At 42.9% G+C, this 19,987-nt stretch overlaps 1 protein-coding gene across 4 annotated transcripts in view; it reads left to right on the forward strand.

Annotated features, from left to right (window-relative positions):
* The window catches only part of LOC140212579 (dyslexia-associated protein KIAA0319-like), a 76,181-nt gene that overhangs the window by 17,016 nt on the left and 39,178 nt on the right, over nt 1-19,987 (forward strand). For all 4 annotated transcript variants that reach the window (XM_072283548.1, XM_072283552.1, XM_072283551.1 and 1 more), the window contains exons 3-6: nt 2,898-3,658; nt 12,022-12,211; nt 17,313-17,411; nt 18,408-18,505. In XM_072283548.1, coding sequence (XP_072139649.1) covers nt 2,898-3,658; nt 12,022-12,211; nt 17,313-17,411; nt 18,408-18,505 — 1,148 coding nt within the window. The remainder of the gene's footprint in view (nt 1-2,897; nt 3,659-12,021; nt 12,212-17,312; nt 17,412-18,407; nt 18,506-19,987) is intronic.

The raw sequence follows: 19,987 nt of genomic DNA on the forward strand, positions 1-19,987 counted from the left end.
GGTTTCCTCCGTGTGCTCCTGTTTCCTCCCACAGCCCAAAGGTGTACTGGTTAGTAGGTTAGTTGGTCATTGTAAATTGTCCTCTGACTGGGCTGGGGTTAAACAGGTGGGTTGTTGGTTGATGTGTCTCATTGAGCTGGAAGGGCCAATTCCGCGCTGTATCTCTAAATAAAACAAAATATGTCTTGGTGGCAAGTTTCTATTCTGAATGTACATCAGCAAATTAGACTTAAAATATTCTTACACCTTTTTTGTTTTTATGCCACTTAGCTGATATTTTCTCTACTTTAAAAAAACTAAATTCAAATTTGTGGCTTATTTTGTGCAGGCCTCTCATTTGCTGGTCTACGAACAAAGCTATACACTACTAAGCACCTAGTTCAATAATTCATTGATAAGCCTTTTTCACGGGTAACCTGTACTGACTTAATGAGACATTATTGGCTCTACACAGGTTTTTATCTGCAAGTGATGTAACACAGCCATGTTCTCAATTTGTTTTGCAAATAATAGCAGAAAGGTAACCACCCTTTTATTAAAACAAGTAATGAGATACCGACTTGTACAACCTGTAATAGCAAAAGGCACTTCCTGACAACGGATTATTGCATTGTAATTCTCAGCCCTATTATCCAGCTACAAATAAGCATTTTACTTTTTACCAAGTTATGCTCAATTTTTTTCCCATTTTACTCATCTCTGTTGTGCACTAAATTTATTTTTATGAAATATTCATAAACCACAATGTATGATTTGAAACATTAGTAATTTGAGGGTCTATCTCAGGGTTGAAAAGCTGTGTTCAGGTGCACCAGTAAATCGTTTCAGCCTTATCAGCCAAAAAACACTTCAAGTAAAGGCAGTTTGATAACGTTTGTTGAGAATTGTTTTTATAATCAAGTTTAATAAAAAGCTCTGGTTTTCTTTTCAACAGTAATCCCTTCACTGTTTTTCTGGGGAGTGAACCTGTCTGAACTCTGTTTTGTACGCCTATCCTTTGCTCGAAACGGGATTGGAAATCTATAGTAGCTGAGGCAAGCACAATGTCTTGTTCTCGCTAAGTGTGAAATTCTCTCTGTGCCTTTGAAGGCTGTAATGTGGAAATCAGATCTCTACTTTGCCATCTGGGGAGGGCTTTTGAAGTACAGCGACCATGACAAACGGAGTTTAATTTACCTTTAAAGTCTGGTCCAGTTAATGCCAATTTATTTGATTTGAGTGGCTGGATAATTAAACTTGCACTTAAAGCCCCTATTGTGCAATTTCTTATTGGCCAGTTCTCTGGCCAATATCTTGCATTCAGCTAATGGAACAAACACATGATCTAGCTATTTATAACATTGCCCTCTGTGGGATTCTATGGAGCGTGAATAGGCTTTCATGGTTTATGCTTTGTTACCCAGCTCGATATAGTTGTCCGTAAAACACCTTTGGGATATATTGCAATTATGAAAGTACTTTTGGTGGAAATGCCCAAGATTTAGGGAAGAATTAAAACTGCAATCAACTATTAAAGAATTACAATAATGTGAAATGTAAAGCATTAATGTAGTAGAATAGAAAAGAACATTACTAAATTATATAAAAGTTGCTGGTGAACGCAGCAGACCAGGCAGCATCTCGTCAGAGTGTCCTGACGAAGGGTCTCGGCCCAAAACGTCTCGGCCCAAAACGTCGACTGTTCCTCTTCCTGAGGATGCTGCCTGGCCTGCTGCGTTCACCAGCAAATTCTATGTGGGTTGCTTGAAATTCCAGCATCTGCAGATTTCCTCGTGTTTGCATTATTAAATTATGGTGTTTATCAAAAGAGAATGAGCTGGAAATTCATCACTGGAGATAGAGTAGTTGTAATCTCCAATTTTATATAAACATATTTAGTAGAAAGAAAGGATTGAGAGAAGGGGCAAATGTTACATGGAGTTGGATAAGATGGCAGCCTATTTCTCCTGGATGAACTTGAGCAAAATTTGACTCCTCTTAAAGTGACGAGACAAGTAATGAGTTTTAAGCATGTTTCAAAATAGACCAAGAAATTAACATTTAACATCCGGTGCATGTGTGTGCAACACACTCCAGGATTTTTGAGGGTTGGGTGGATGTAATGCTCCAGTGGCTTGGTACTTCTGAGGATGTTGGGCACAAGGTTTGGTGCAGAGACTAGGAAAGAATGTATTCCTGGAGAATTGCTCTACATATGAAAGGTCACAAGGAAATCAAAACAGGGTTAAGTTACGTGGCTTCTCAAGTGTGCCCCCCAGCGTATTCCTGGGTATGTTGCTAGTTAATGCAAACAACACATTTCACTGTATGTTTCATGTGATAAACCTGAATTTGAACCAGAAGTCAGAAGTAATTTTATAATAATGAGTTAACTACTTCTAGCCAATGTTCCTTGCCTATTCCTTGTATCTTAGCTCTAGGTATACTCAAGGACTGAGTGTCCAAAGCCCTGTGAGTTGGAGATTTTGGAAGATTCACGGCCCTCTTCATAGTAGTGTTGGATGAAATGTTCAGAGGAATTGGGTATTTTATTGGGTCTTTGCAAATAATTTCCTGGCTCTATTGAAAGCAGTGTGGCCTGGCCAATATTTATTCCTCAGCTAACTGGTATCTATCTCGTGGGTCCATGCTCTACCTGCTGTACATTTCCTTAACCCAAAGGTGCTTCATAGATCCTAGATGGTTTGGGTTGGGAATATAGGATGCAAATCTAAGTCTGTGCTTTTTATGCATGATTGAAAAGTTTGAGTAAGTACCAACCATGCATCCCTGTGATATATCCTGCTGGTGTAATTCCAGAACCAAGGTATCAAGCACGCTCCTTTTTGCTGTTGTACACGTGTAGTCTTTAACAATATTCAATGTCACTTCAGCTGTGGCTTATAATATTTCCACAGGGACTCTTTCAGATTATTGCAGCGAAACACTTCGCTATTCGGATGCTATAGTTTCTCCCAACCTGAAGACGACCAAAATCCTAAGGGTTCCGCCGGCGGTTTCGATGTCTGAATGCATATCAGCCTGCTGTGACTTCCCTGACTGTGACTTGGCGTGGTTGTTTGAGGGTCATTGTTACATTATGAGCTGTCAGAATATGGAGGAGTGTGAACCAAAGAAGACCAGCACCATGGAGTCTTACTTAACCTTTGTGCGCAGGTCGAGCATGCAGGCAGCCTCTTACAAAAGCAGAGGATATTCCACGGGGATGCAGGAAGAATCAACTTCAGTGGAGAGGGACAGTAATCTGGAAGATCTCTATGCGGAACACCTGAGCCTTGATGATGCTATAGCAGCAGAGTCCACAGGAAATTACAAGGAAATGCCCATTACTGATGGGAATTTACAGGATTCCAGCAAGGATCAGGAACCGATACATAGGTCACAAGGCTGGTTTGTGTGGGACTCCAAATATGATCTCAATGTGTCTCCGGTGACCGCTGGTAAGCTCAGTGATAAAAATGAGGAGGTTAAGTCAGCTGGAGTTCATAGCAGGGTTCCTCTAGACATGATTGTTCCAAAGAATGGATCTCAGCAAGAAGAGTGGGTTGATGAGACAAAGGAAGAGGCAAGAGATACTGCGACATTTCTCCCACTGGAGCTGGTGCGTAAAGGAGATCTTCAGCGCAATTCAAATGAAACTAAAAATGGCATCCAAGAGGTAGGTTGTTGAATCTCGCCATTGTTTTAATTTTATTCTCAACGTTTCTCCCCATCCCCTATGGCTTTCAATGTTGTGTACTAATTATTGCAGAAATACCCAGTGATAACCAGCTTCCAGGTCTAATGCAAAAGTTCCAGGGTTTTGTAAGCATATGATCAGAGGAAAAAAAAAGTTTGGGGTGGCACTGGGACAGAACTGACTTTTCTCCCATGTGCTCTGGTGTGCGTTAGGGAACCTCGCCAGCAAAGTAGAAAGGAAAAGCAAAATAATATTTCGTTTGCTGGGGACTGATTTCATAAACAGAAAGTTGAAAATTATCTGCAGGCTATGGAAAGAGGAACAGTTAGTGCTTTAGATCCTGACTTTTCATCAAAGCTAGAAAAATTAGACATCCAAAGTTGGAGAGGAGGGGGAAGTGAGAGAACAAAGGCAATACTTGTGATAGAGTGGAGACCAAAAGAAATCGAAAGATACAGTATTGCTAACTGAGAGACAATGACGTTGGTTGTTTATCTACCAACAGCAACTCCCTTGTTCTTCTTCAAGTCTGGAGTGCTACATTTGGTAGCCATGGTGGTATCTCCATTGCAGGAGCCAAACATGGATCTGGATGGCCATCTGTTCTGTCTGCAGAGGTGACTTTGAGCTTCCAGTTGCCTATCATTTTAATGCTGCAACCCAATCTCACCCAGATCTCTCTGTCTTTGGCTCCTTTGCGATGTTTCATTGAAGCTCAGTACATTACTCCATCTTCTGTCAAGTCACTTTACTACCCTCCGGGCTTAACAGTGAATTTGACAACAGCCTGCCGAGTTCTGATGAAAGGTCATAAACTGCTAGCATTTGTTCTGTGTTTTAATTTTCACAGTTGCTGCATGTCTGATTTTCAGATTTTTATTTTAGATTCCCAATATTGGCAGGATTTTGCATTTTATTATTTCAGAGTGAGTTCAATTCTTTTTCCTTATTTTTCTCTCTTGCTCTTTTTTTTTGGCTTTTATTCATCTCGTTCAGGGAGATTTTGCACAATTAACCAGCCTTTGTTACCTCCCTCTGTTGGTAGTTCCATCATTACTCGATTCATTTAGATTCCCTTGTTTCTACCCAGTCCTGGACATTCCCTTTGTTCTCTACACTCCTCCTGCCTTTCTGCAACTTCATTCCCCCCAGTTCTGATGAAAGGTCATCAGTCTGAAGTGTTAAGCAACAAACCATCTGCTGGCAGAACTCAAAGGGTTGAGCAGCATCTACAGTAGGAGAGCAATTGATGTTTCAGGTCAAAACCCTGCCTCAGGACTGACCATGGACAGGCGAGATGGCCACTGTGGCCTGAAATGTTAATTCTGTTTTGCTCTTCATTGATGTTTCCTGAACTTGCCAGTATTCTCTTTTATGTACAGTATACTTATTACTACCTTTCCTATCAACAATAATCCACTCTAGAAAGTGGTAGTAAATTAAAAATGTAAAAACAATACCATTTAATGAAGTGGCTCGGTTTGCCACAAATCCAGATATTAAACTGCATCACAACAAAAATTCAGTAGTGGCACTCAGTTGTGGTTACATAATTGGGAAAACTGAACGCATCCGGTTGAGTAGGTAGTTCAGACTTGGAGGATAAGATACTGATCGAAACATCCATCTACTCTCACCAAAAAGGGAATTCTCCAAGTGTTGTCAGATATGTGTGCCTCACAATACACCTACAGGTGGATTATTTAATTGTTATCACAGTTTTATGATAGAAGCACTGAAGCTGCGAAATTAGGATTACAAATTCAGGTCTCTGCTTCGCTGAGCATTGCATTGTGTTTGGTGTCGCCCAACCAACTTTCTAATTGCTTCCACAGAGCAGCAATGAAACTGATTCACCTGCCCACTCAGATCCTCCCTCACCTCCATTCAGGGCGCAAACAGCCCTTCCAAGTGAAACAACACCTCACCTACAAACCTGCTGGGGTTGTCTCTTGTATCTGATGGTCCCGATGCGGCCTCCTCTACGTTGGTGTGATGTGTCGTAAATTGGGGAACCGCTTTGTCGAGCAGCTCCTCTCTGTCCGCCAAAAGTGGAACTTCCCAGTGGCCAAACATTTTAATTCCGAATCCCATTCCCATTCCGACATGTTGGTCCATGGCCTCCTTTTGTGCCATGATGAGGCCAACCTCAGGGTGGGGGAACAACTTATATTCTGTCTGGACAGCCTCCAACCTGATGGTATGAATGTCAACTTCTCCTTCTGGTAAAAAATTTTTCCCTCCCCCTCCCCTCTTCCATTCCCCACTCTGGCCTCTTACCACTTTTCACCTGCCTCTCATCTCCCCTTGGGTCTCCACCTCCTTCCCTTTCTTCTATGGTCTACTCTCTTCTCCTATCAGATTCCTTCCTCTCCAGCCCTTTACCTTTCCTACCCACCTGGCTTCATCTTTCACTTTCTAGCTATCTCCTTCCTCTACCCTCGGCATGAAACATTGACTGTTTTTTCATTTCCACAGATGCTGCCTGACCTGCTGAGTTTCTCCAGCATTTTGTGTGTGTTGCAATAAAAACTAAAAAAGGTTTTTTCCCCAGCATGTTCTGGTTGTGATATGGTGTAGTCCATCACCTGCAAATTTATTGTTTATATTTCATGTCCTTTGTAACCTTCCGCTAAAGCCAAAGAAATACTTTCAAACTGTAGTTGATATTGTATTGTAGAGACAGATGGCACATTATTTCAACATTATTTTGTTATTACAAAACAACACAAAATTGGACCAGGACACTTGCAGAACCTCCTCAATACTACACCCAAATGTTAGCCTAGACTTTAGAACTTAAGTTCCTGATTGACATATAAAGCCACAATCTTCTGATCTGGCTGCAAGGTTTTCGTGAATAAAACAAAGTGAGGCGTTTTACGCTTATTGAAGCCTGGAACACATTTTATTGAACTCCAAAACCTTGAAACAAAAGCGCGTAAATAAACTTTATGTAACAATGTCATACTGTCAGACCAACCTCTGAAAGCGAAACCCCAACTCAATTATATTACCCAACACAGACCCTCTCAGAATTCAGTAAAACAACATTGTGAACCTTCTGGAGCACAGATGAGCTGCCTGGCTTGGGTCCTGTGTTCCATGAGTGGAGGAACAGCAGGTGCCTCTGGCTCATCTAGGGGTGCGTTGACATGCTCATGGTCGTGTCGTGACGTCAGGTGCACGGCAGGGGAATACTCTAAATCTTGGTGGGCTGCCTTAAGGTGATCTACCAAAATATGTTCAAGTTTACCCTTCTTATCCGTGATAAAGGTCTTTTTTCCCCATTTCAAAATGCAGAACGTGGCCCAAAGAGATGTTGGAGTGCATCATGGCAGCTAAAAACAAACAAGGCAGAACGTAGGTCAACAGAAACTCAAGATTGCTGTACGTCATGATGGGAGGCAGGAATAGGAGGAAAGGAATTGAATTTACTGAGGAGGGTGGAACACTTTTGAGAGGCTGAGCAGGCAATCGTACCATCAGCAATGAAGTCACCTGGCACTCGTAATGGCTGCCCGTATACGAACTCTGTCATGGACGACTGCAGCCCCAGTAGGACCCATGGGAGATGATCATGCCAACACTCTTTGGCTAGGGAAGCCCTCAGAGCAGCCTTTAAGGAGTGGTGAGACCGCTCGCATACACCGTTGGACAGTGGGTGATACGCCATGGTGTGATGTAGCCCAACACTGACATTCTGGGCCATCGCAGCCCAGAGGTATAAAATGAATTGGGGACTACAGTCAGAGGAAATATCAGATGGGGTGCCAAACCGAGCCACACAGGTGCTGATGAATGCCCGAGCCACGTTTGCAGCCGTCGTTGATGTTAGTGGAATGAACTCTGGCCACCGGGGTAAGAAAGTAAGTGAAACCGCAGGCGGTTGGGGGGTTCGGGGGGAGACGACCAACAAGGTCTACATTGACATGGTCAAACTGCTGCTCAGGGACCAGTGCAACCAGTTTCTGTGAGGCCTTCCAGCCCGGATGCAAGAGGCCACGTAAGGAGTCAAAAACAGTCCACCTCTAGTCTGCGGGCATGATGGTGAGACATCGCACGAGAGAGAAACCCCAGCTGCCCCAAACTTAATGTCAGCTAGCTGCATGCCCGTGTCTGCCGTTCGGTAAGCCTGGACCTCTGGGTCAGTAATTTAGTCAGCTGCCATGCCGAGATAGTCAACTACTATGTGTACAGCCTCAGCGGCTGGCCATGACAGGCAATCGGCCATGGCATTATTTTTCCCCTTGATATGTTGTATATCGGTTGTGAACTCAGATATGTAAGCCAGAGGGTCTGATATTTTGGCCATCGAGTGCACGAGGGGTTTGTGGTCAATGAACGCTGTGAAACTGTGACCCTCTAGAAGAAAATGAAAATGGCGGATAGAGACCGAGAAGCTCACAGTCTAACCAGCTGTACTTCCTTTCAGGCAGACAGAGCTGACGGCTGAAGAAGGCGATTGACCGCCACACGCCTCCAACCAACTGTTCATACACAGCATAGTCTGAGGCGTCAGTAGTAGTTGGGGAGTGTGCACCCGTAAGGTCACATTGGAAAGAGTTTGTTCGGTATCATCATTTGTTCTGGTCATATTCACTGACCAGCCAAGCACTTGATTAGGACTACTGCCTTTAAACTCACTATTCAGGGGGAGCAGAAGTTCAGCAGCCTGTGGAATGAAGTGGTGATAGAAATTTACCGTACCTAAAAACTGTAGTTTTTTGTAGTGAGGGGCGGTGGCAAATCCATAATAGTGGCTACTTTCAGTTGGAGAAGTTCAGCAGCCTGTGGAATGAAGTGGTGATAGAAATTTACCGTACCTAAAAACTGTAGTTTTTTGTCGTGAGGGGCGGTGGGAAATCCATAATAGTGGCTACTTTCAGTTGGAGGAGTTTTGCACCTTCGGTAGATTTGCAATGGTGGAGAAAGCAGGGTTAATAATCAGCCCGTGTTGGCTTAAGCTGAAAACTGCGGAAATGGGATACATGTTCAGACTTGGATGCACTGGTGACAAGTACAGTATATCATCCAAGTAAACCAAAAGAAAATCTAAGTCTTTTAGTAAAGAGTCCATCAGCTGTTGGAAAGTCTGTGCTGCATTTGTCAGTCCAGCAGCATGCACAGAAACTCAAAAAGGCCAAACGGGGTGCTCACAGCTGTTTTGGGAATGTCCTCTGTGCACACAGGTACTTGATGGAAGCTCCTAACTAGATTGACTTTGGAAAAAAATTACCTTTCCGGCTAAACATTTCAAAAAATCTTGGATGTGTGGGACCGGGTAATGATTGGGAGTGGCGGCCACATGGATGGCAACCACCATGGACTTGGGAACCAGGGACTATTTGACTGGCGTACAATGTCAAGTCTTTCCATGTTAGCAAACTGAGCCATTGCAGTTGTCAGCTTTTCTGGGTCCAGTCTATGTGCAAGGGCATGGACTGGTGTGCCATTTGTGGGAATATGGTGCTCAAGCTCATGTTTGTGACTGTAATGGAGAATGTGGGCTTGGTGAGGTCTAGGAATTTGCCCAGCAGTCGAGTAAACTCACATGCCGTGGTGCATGTGCTGGACAGAATCATTGTAGGGAACTTACTAGGGGAGCAGGGTAATGACCCAAAGCCCTTGACATCCACAAGTCGACAGTTCTCAAGATCAATCAAAAGTCCTTGGGCAGACAGAAAATCGGCACCAAGCAGAGGTCTTGTGTGACAAAGTCCCATGTGTAACGTCGCCCATTGAAGTAGAGTGTCACCCATTGTGTCCCATAAGTCTGGATCTTGCTGCCATTGGCTGCCTCCAGTGAAGTTTCATCCCTCTTTGCCTTCTCATCAACAGGCGATGCTGGCAGCACCCTCACTTGAGCACCTGTGTGACACAGGAAGTGATGCCCTGGAAGGATGTCCATAATGCAGAGTAGGTGACTCTGGCGGCCGGAGCAGGCTCTGTACAGTCCTTCATGTTTGCATTAGCGAACTTATCAGGCACTTGTTGCATGAAGAGTTCTTTCAAAATAAAGCAAGGATGATGATTTCCCAGGAGGCAGAGCATGTTGTCCATTAGCTGTGAAGGCCTAGCGTCGCTGAGGCCTGGCAAGGAGAGCACTGTTTGGCGCGCTCTGACTTCAATAGTCCAAAAGCACGCCAGAGGTGAGTTTTCTGTGACCTGTATTTGTCATGTTGAGGCAGACTCGATGCCGTGGAACTGCTGAGCGACGCTACCATGCAGTAGAATTTGGCGTTGTCGGCGGTGATTCCTCGCAGAGTGAACTGGGCCTCAACTTGTACAAACCAACTGACGGCATTTTGCTCCCAAAACTCCAGCAGTTTCAAAGCGACTGCATCGGCCAATATGTTCAATAACTCTAGAATCAGCCAAGAGCATTGGAGTCACCCATGTAGATTTTCGCAAATAAAATGAAGTGAGGTATTTTACGCTTCATTACACCCATAACACATTTTATTGAACTCCAAGACCTGAAACAAAAGCACGCTAAAAAACGTTACATAACAATGTGATTCTCTCAGACTAGCTTCTTAAAGCAGAACCGCAGTTCAATGTTGGTGGTTGTGAATTATGTACATTTCTCCCAATTATGTTACCCTACAGTACCACCTAGTCAAAGCAAATAGAGACAGACAAGATGCTGGAGGAACTCAGGCAACATCTATGAAGAGGAATAAACAGCTGATATTCTGCACCATTTTGTGTGTGTTGCTAAGGTTTCCAGCATCTGCAGAATCCCTTGTGTTTATGACAGAGGCGTACAACTGGGATAACATCTGATTGGAAGAGTTAGGGTAGAAGACAAAATATATTGGTTTCTCTTGGAATTAATTATAGTTGCCACTTTAATGTACGAGTACAGGCCATTATACATTGCCATATTCAGTTCAATAGGGACCTAACCCTAAGCATGGCTTGAATTTCAGAAAATGTCTATGTTTCTATTAATATTGCAGAACAAATCTGAAGGTAGCATATGATAACATGTACATATTTGATAATAAATTCACTTTGAAAAGTGAAAGATTTACTACATGTAATTTTAAGAATAGGAAATATTGTCTGGTAAATATTTTAAACATTTAAAGATTTTTATTCTGATTGATATAATCAAACTAGACCAAAGTATCAGGCAGCCTTTGCTTTTTGGCTCATTTTGTCCCACTTTTCCCCTTTCACACAATGGGGGTGGAATACGGTTCGGTGAGGGCTGGCTTTTTAACGAGATCACATAGAAAATGTTGCTTATGTGTGTACCATGCAACTAGAAGCCAGGAAGGAATATATAGTATGTTTGGGAGTGATCACTTACAGGAGATGGGGCAAGGATTTTGTATTGGATTCACTGGGAAAAGAGAGATGGCATCATTCAGTGAGGGGAAGTTTGTACTGAGGCAAGATGAAAGCAATCAAGCACCAATCATGTTCGAGGTTCTGAAGAAGTGCGTTAGGAGACAGTAATTAATAGTGGTGTCATTAAAATGCTAAGTGTGCAGAAAAAAGACAATTTTACAAAAACAGAAGCACCAATGTTGATGATTATTGAAGATTGTATTTAGCATTTAGGATGGGTTGGAAGTTGCTTTGAGCTAAAGAGGTACCAGCTTTCATTAGCTGGCTTTTGTGCTGAAGGAAGTTGTGAAGCATATACTGGGATGTTGTCGTCCAGCTGTGCAGAAGCAGTCAAGAAAGGCATATAGAATAAGGTTTGGATACTACAAGTGAGCTACATAAGACCTGAAAATATCATTGCCAAAATATTACATCTGGATAAAAAGAGAACGGCACCCTCAGCCCCACCAAAAACTATCCCATGGGAGGCAAGGAAGAGGTGAAATTGTTGGAAGAATTTTGGTTATGTTTGGTAGCTTGGAGTGAAGCCATGCAAGGGTTATCACAAGGAGCAGGAGCACTAGTGGAAGAGATAGCCTGGTTAACCAGGTTAAATACTGTTGCAGAGGATGAGGAGAGACCTAGGTGTTTAGTTACTATGGACACAGTTGTTCATGTGGACATGGACCTCTTCTGAATTCTGCTGGAAGGAATGAAGGCAATTTGGAAGCTGTGACAGCCTGAGATGTTTGGTGTGAGCTCTGAGCACATACAATATATCTGTACACTGCAATGCTCTGCTGCATGATATGTTGCCCGTCACATTCACTAGGGGGAGCATCATGCTCCACTAATATAAGGAGATCACTACAGAACGTTCGTATTGTATATTTCACAAATGCAATTATAGTCTTTGAAAGCTATCTTCTCTGATGCTGTTTATTTTACAAAGTAATGGCTGCTCCTTTCTCCATTTACAATTTGTACTTTTCCTTTACCAGGAAGATATCTTTTCTTCAAATTCATCACTTCCCAAATCAGTCACTGCGATGCCTGGTTCGGGGACGAACAGCTTTGCAGTCACACATCAGGAAGGGCCTGGAGAAGGTGTGCAAGCTGTAACTCCCATATCTGAAAATTCTCTGGCCTCACAGTCTGCTGTCACAGAGTCTGCAGAAAATAAGCAACGAGGTACTGAAGTATTTTTTTTAATTCTGTGAAAAGAAAGACATCTTAATGTGATGTGGATTATATTGCACATTTTTAACACAAGTTATTCCTTTTGTTTGCATGCAAAGATTGTTGAGCAAAGAAAGATGAATACCTATCAGTAAGTTACAAGGTTTGTAGAGCATACAGCACAGAAGATTTTCAGCTCATCATCTCCTGCATGCTGTTTAAAACAACTATTCATTGGTCTACTTCCCTCCTCCTCATAGACTTGCTATTGTTTTCCTCATCAAGTATTTATCCCAATTTTTTTGCACACTCAGGTTACACCAATTCCGCTCAAACCTCTAATGAAATATAGCCACTGTTGTGCCTTCTTTGTAATTGCATCAATATGTTGGGCCCAGGATAGATCTTCAGAGACGTTGACATTCAGGAATTTGAAAGTGCTCACCCTTTCCACTGCTGATCCATCGATGAGGACTGGTGTGTGTTTCCTCGACTTCCCATTCCTGAAGTCCTTGGTCTTACTGATGTTGAGTGCGAGGTTGTTGTTGCGGCGCCACTTAACCAGTTGATCTGCCTCACACATGTACTCATCCTTGTCACCATATGAGATCTACCAACGGTAGTTGTGTCTTTCTTGAGGTAGACCAGAGTTGATTGTCAGTGAGGAGGAGATGTTATTTCCAATCGATATTGACTGTGGTCTTCTAATGAAGAAGTCAAGGTTCCAGTTACAGAGGTGTTGCTATTGTTCGGGTGATTCAAGACCAAGCAGAGAGCCCATAAGATTGCTTCCACTGTAGACCTGTTGTGGTGATAGGCAAACTGCAGCAGCTCCAGGTCCTTGCTTAGGCAGGCGTTCATTCTGGTCATGACCAACCTCTCAAAGCACTTCATCTCAGTAGTTGTGAATGCAGCTGGGTGATAGTCATTGAGGCAGCTCACCCTGCTCTTTTTGGGCACTGGTACGAGTGTCGCCGATGGAAATCTCCGACTGCAGCAGTGAGATATTGAAATGCCCTACCAGGTACACCATTAGGTCCTGACACCATGAATATGTTCTGATGTCGGCCTCTGAAATAGATATTACATACTCACCAGATGCTGCATGGATTCACACAGGGTAATTTTATTCTCTCTTTCAAAGGAAGTATTGAGCTCAAATGGGAGTGAAGCATCACAGCCATTCATGATGTTTGGTAAACCCTGCCAGAGTTTATGTGTATCTGATACTGACTCTAACTTCAATTGGAATTGTTTTTGCACTCTTAAGATAGCCTTCCATAGGTTGTACCTGGACTTCTTGTATAGTTCTGGATCACCAATTTTGAATGCTACAGATCTACCCCTCAGCAGACTACAAATCTCCTGGTTCATCGTTGGCTTTTGGTTTAGTTATATCCGGTATGCTCTTGAAGGCACACACTCATCCATGTAGGTCTTGATAAACTGTGACATATTCATTCAGATTCAAAGATGGATCCAAAAATATTGTCCAGTCCACTGATTCAAAGCAGTCCTGTAAGTGCTGCTCTGCTTCCCTTGACCGTACCACCTTGGTCCTCGCCACTAGAGTTGTGGTCTTCAGACTCTGCCTATACTCCAAGAGTAGAAGTACAGACAGGTGATCAGACTTTGCAAAGTGTGGCTGTGGGATGGCATAGAAGTGTGCTTGATGGTGGTATAACAGTTGGTTGGTTGTTTGTCCATCGTTGACATCGATGAGGACCTTGACACCATTATGATGGTGTCGAGACTAGCGCGTGATTTGGATTTAAGTGAGGGAGAGTTGTGCAGCGTCAGCCTCACTCTCTCTTCCCAATTCCCATCTGGATCCAGTGGCAAGACAGAGTCTAAACGGCTGGAGATGGGACTAGGTGCAGTGGATGACCAGGACGTCTTCTGTGTCTCGTCCTGCTCTACACTTTCCACGGTGCTTGCAGAGACCGCCTTCTTGACCGTTGGGCCTTCCATTGGTCTCGTCCGCTCAATCCGCCGGAGTCTGTCTTCACATGCTGGGATAGACAACTCCCTATCACACCGAGGGTTTGAGAACCGTTGGCTACCCTCACCTGGTTTAGCCGGCTTGTCGAAGCCGTTGCCCGGGGTGTGGCTGCTGTCGCATGCAAACAGCTACGGGGAGCCACAGGTGAGAGCTGAGTGCCAGTTGGGGACCAAAGGTGGACTAACCGCCCTGAAAAGGACGCGGCATGTTCCCCCACCAGAGGTGGTACAACAGTAGTCAAGTGTGTTGGCTCCTTTGGTCCACAGGTGATATGTTGGTGGTAGTTGTTCAGAGACTTCTTCAAACTGGCCAGATTGAAATCCCCACGATGATAGGAAAGGCATCAGGGTGTGCTACTCTGTGACTGCTGATGACAGTGCTCAGCTCCTCCAGTGCCTACCTGATGTTGGCCTGAGCTGAAATGTACGCTGCTACGAGGAGGATGGCAGAAAACTCGCTCGATCGATAAAATACATGACACTTGACTGCGAAACGTTCCAGGTCAAATGAGCAGGATTGAGACAGAACTGTCGTGTCTATGCACTATGATGAGTTAATCATGAAGCATACCCCTCCTCCTCTACCTTTAAAAGACTCAACTGACCTGACTTTATGGTGAAGCCATCTAGATTGAGATGGTTCTGCATTCAGAAACTGTTTATTATTTATTCATTGAGATACAGCAAAGAATAGGCCCTTCTGGCTCTTTGAACCATACTGTCCTGTAAACCACGATTTAAACCCAGCCTAATCACGGGACAAATTACAATGACCAATTAACCTACTAACCAGTATGTCTCTGAACTGTGGGAGGAAACTGGAGCAGCCAGAGAAAACCCCACAGAGATTACCTACAGATACCTTACATATTACATTGGAGTTGAACTCTGAACTCTACCACTCCGAGTTGTAATAGCGTTGCACTGACTGCTACAGTACCGTGGCACCCAATGGCAAGAGTTAGCCATGTTTCCATGAAACAAAGTACACAGCAGTTGCTGATATCCGTCTAGTACTGCAATCTTGCTCTGAGGTCTTCAGTTTTATTTTCCAGAGACTGTACATTTGCCAGCAGTCTTCCCCGCTTCCATTTTCGTAAAAGTGCACTACACTTGTGACTCGAGTCTACCACCCAGGGTGTATTAGTTTTAAATGGGAATATTTGATGATTCTCATTGGAGCTGCGTCCAAAGAGTCGCCATTTATGGATGCCATCTTGAAATGGTGATTTGATGACCACAAATGGAATTTACCACTGAAATCATTGGTCACTTCAGCAATCACTATCGAAGTTGCATGGTTGAATGACAATAAAACTTGAATTTAAAGTTGTAGATGGTTTTGAAGCCAGCTCATAAGTTTATCCACTTCAACTGCCTGACCATTCAAGTCTAGACTTCCCACTTTGCAAGCCAGTTCCAAAAATTCTTATGAGGAGTGCAATGCTAGAACTTTGTAGTAACTGAATTTGGTTCCTGGGCAGCGGTGGCTGGTTCATTAGGTCTTATTCTTTTACTGTTTTAACATGGCTGTTATGATGTCGAGAGGCTTTTTAAGCCTTTTCTAAAAGGACTTTTGTGTAGTCATCATAGTGTAGGTCTGGAACAAAGTCAGCAGATTTCACCACATAGGTATTTGTGACCATCTGGTAGTTGAGTGAATACATTACTTACACTAATTTGTACTTTATTTACTGATTATGCACAGACTACTGTTCTACCACTGTATCCAAGTTTTACGATTCCAGAAAATTATACTACACAAGTGAAAATCATTGAAACATTTCATTTCCAGAAAGGAAGTATTTATTGGCTTTTCATAAATTTTGGAAGTTCTAAAGTGTTTTTTAGCCAAGCAGGTTTTATCTTTTGGAAATCTGTAGTTTTTTGCTTACAGCCTAATATAAATAAGTCTTTGGAGTAATAAAGTGTGCCTAAAACAAATATTTTTCTTTATTTCTAAACTTTGCACTGGATTTTCTACAGAAGGTGAAAACTGAAGGATGCCACCAGTCAAACCTGATATATCAGGATAATGGTTTTAGTTGTCTTCAATTTATTTGTGATGTGTCAGTGTTTAAGTAAAGCTCTTAAGCAAAGCTTTTAGAGTCACAGAATATACTCCATGGAAACAGGCTTTTCAAAATCAGGTCTAATATCACCGGCATATGTTGTGAAATTTGTTAACTTTGTAGCAGCAGTACAATGCAGTACATAATAGGAAAAAAACTGTGAATTACAGTAAGTATATGTAAAAATAGTTAAATTAAATATGTAGAGCAAAAATAAAAAAAGTAGTGAGGTAGCATTCATGAGTTTAATGCCCATTCAGAAATCAGATGGCAGAGTGGAAGAAGCTTCTCCTCAAACAACTTGTCTAAAATAATATGCTGCAGCTAATTTTATACATGATGTCTGTTACGTTTCCCAGTTTCAATAAAAAGTACTTAATTGGCCAGAAAGTACACTGAAACTGTTCAAAGTACATTTATTATCAAAGTATGTACGCAGCATACAACCCTGAAATTCATCTTCCCAACAGACAGTCATGAAACAAGAAGAACCATGGAACCAGCCCATTCAAAGAGAAACATCCAATATCAAACCTCCCTCCCTCAACAAGCAAAAAAATCATGCAATTGACAACAAAAAAAGGAGCTAAAATACAGAGTATAAAACTCAAAGTCAAAAGGCATATTTTGGTACAGTACATCCCAGTGTTCATTATTTTAAAAGATTGCAGTACCAGAGAGACATCAGGGACTGCTATGTACTTTGCTTCATGGAAACGTGGCTAGCTCTTGCTATTGGGTGCCTTAGTAGTGTAGCAGTTAGCATGACGCTATTACAATACACAATTATATATAATTATACAAACAGTATACAAATTCAGGTAATTTCTTTCCAGGTTATCTTCCTGTTCTGATTAGAGTTCAGTAAAAACAATTATTTGGAGAATTAAGTTTCTGCAAAATTTATTAGCTGCTGATTCAAAGATTTTTTTTTGGATAGGTAAGGCTATTATGTAAATACTGTAGGTTGATAATTGTTAGTTTTATTGGTTTCTTTTGTTATCTGTTCTAATTCTCCTTGTTTTCCCCTTCCCTCATAGTGAAGGAACTGATTGTATCAGCTGGAGCTAATGTAGTACTCACTCAACCCAAAAATTCTGTGGAACTGAATACCTTTGTACTCCCCGCTCCATCTGCAGGTAAGCATTGATTAGCATTAGATTAGGCAGTATACAAGAAAAGGTTCACTCTTCTTTTGTGTCTGATGGCTCATACGTGTGTCAGCACTTGTCCTGTTTGTGTGTTATTTAACCAGAGCATCTTCCAGAGCAGCTGATGAATCAGAAAAGTTTAAGATGATGTGTTTGTTTTATTATTGTGTTCTTTATCGAATTGAGTTTTTATTTGTGCTGCATCAGACTCAGAGCAACAATTATTTCGTTCTCCTCTACACTTGTGTTCTGGAAATGACATTAAACAATCTTGGATCCAGATTTTCCCAATTGCTTATGGGCAAAGCAGTCACCCCATCTGTAAGTGACATGCAAGTGGAACATGGTTTGTGTATGGTTGGGTCATTGAAATCACTCAGTTATGGACGTTCTACAACACAGAAGAAGCTCTTTAGGCCCAAGTGGTCTATATTAATCGAGTTTTCATCTATGCCTCATCCCATGTTTTGCCACTGGGTCCATTGTCCTGCAGGTGATGGTGTATGAAGCAACATCCAAATACTTCGTAAATGCAATGAGTGATTCTACCTCTGCCATCTGTTAAGGATGAAAGCTCCAGATTTGCTTCCACCATCCAGTGGACAAATTATTTTCCTTATTACCCGCCCATCCATTGCTCATCCTTGCCCTTGGTTTCTGAGCCCTCTGTTAGAGGAACTGGACCTTCCTATTTACTCTTTTCTTGGCTCCCTATAATCTTAATTAAATTTCTCCTCAGCTTCATGTGTTCCATTGAAAACCAACCCAACCTATCCAACTTCCCTCTTTATTTACTATTTTCCAAACCTGGTAATATCCTTATAAATCTTCTCTGCATCAACTCCAGTAAAATTGTTGATGTGGTGAGAAGAATTGTCCACAGAATTCAAGCAGTGCCCCAACCAGTATTCTGCATGGTTCTAGCTTCATTTCTCTGTTCTTGTATTCACAAAAAGATATTAATATTAATTATTCTTCCTTCAGAATCACCTTACAGTTACAAATGGAGTTTAGTGAGCCATCCTGTGGGCTTCGGAGGTTTGATGGAAGGCAAGGATTCCCAGACACTGAAGCTATCTCAGGTAAGGGGAGCAAATACAATGCAAATAAAACCTAAGTAAGAATCAAGCTGTAAAGATGAGAGTAGAATTAGTATTTCAAAGGTTAGTGAGTTTGTGAGGTCACTGCTATTGCTTGAAATCTATACTCTGGGATTCATGCAGGAAAGTGACAGTGAGGTCAGATATCAGCTGTTGAATGTGGAGCAGGCATGGCAGCTTGAATAGGCGACTTCTGCTTCTGTTCCTTGTCACGGGGGAGAAGAATATGATCCAGGAGCCAGGTCAAGCACAAATGGGGCCCATTCAAAAATATATCAGAAATTAAAGACACACACACACACACACACACACACACACACACACACACACACACACACACACACACACACACACACACACACACACCCCTACACACGCACACACCTACACACCTACATTCCTGCAGGAACTCAGCAGAGGCCGGGCAGCATCTATGGAAAAGAGTAAACAGTTGACGTTTTGGGCTGAGACCCTTCTTCAGGATGAAGGGCCTTGGCCAGAAATGTCGACTGTTTACTCTTTTCCACAGATGCTGCCTAGACTGTTGAGTTCCTCCAGCATTTTGCATGTGTTGCTTTGGATTTCCAGCGTCTGCAGATTTTCTCTTGTTTGTGATTGGATTACTACACTGCGAAGTCTCTTCCAGGGATGCCTACCCTGAGAAAATCTTCCCTTCGACGGGAGTTCAGTGAAACCCTCGCTCACTGCTCCCCGTCTATGATCTCTGCTGCCCTCTGACTCTTCGACTGTGTGCTCACCCAGACCCACGACTACAGCCATGTGACCTTTCTGGGAACATGACTCAGCTGCCATCTTGTACCATATGGCTTCCAGATCCATTTTCAAACTTCTCTATTCGGATCCTCTGAGGACTCCAGGTTCTCACATTCAATGGACGGGTTTGCCTGCTGCTTCTCCCACTGCGTTCTCCACGCCACGCTTTCCACCGTGAGGAGGTACCTGGTGCCCCTATCCCAGTCACTTCCACAACTCCGGGATTATTTCTCCGCTGGCTGCAATGGACCTATCCACTACTTTATCCTCTGTTGGATCCACACTTTCAGTCGCCAGTTCTTTGACTTTCTCACATCCTGCAAGGATCGGAACTGGCCTGTCTACAGACCACAGAACCTGCTGTCTCCAGTGCCGGCAGGCATAGACATTTCCATACCACAATCCCTGCTGCCTTTCTCGACAGTTCTAATGATCCAGAGCAGATTGAGAACCCGGACTCCCCCGCCATCAATGCGGGTTCCAATGATCTCAGACGCCTTCAAAGTGCCAATTGCGCAACCTCCAACTCTAATTCCAGCCTTGACTGACAGTACCTTCAGGCCAGGATTTCTTGCGCTGCCGCTGGAACACCCGTTTCCCCTTCCTCCACCACGACTCTGCAATCTCATGTCTCTCAGGTCCCAACACCAGCTCTTGGGTCCTCGGAGACTCCATCTTCCTCCTACCCCA

Source organism: Mobula birostris, chromosome 19 (genome assembly GCF_030028105.1).
Source record: "Mobula birostris isolate sMobBir1 chromosome 19, sMobBir1.hap1, whole genome shotgun sequence".
Classification (NCBI taxonomy): Eukaryota; Metazoa; Chordata; class Chondrichthyes; order Myliobatiformes; family Myliobatidae; genus Mobula; species Mobula birostris.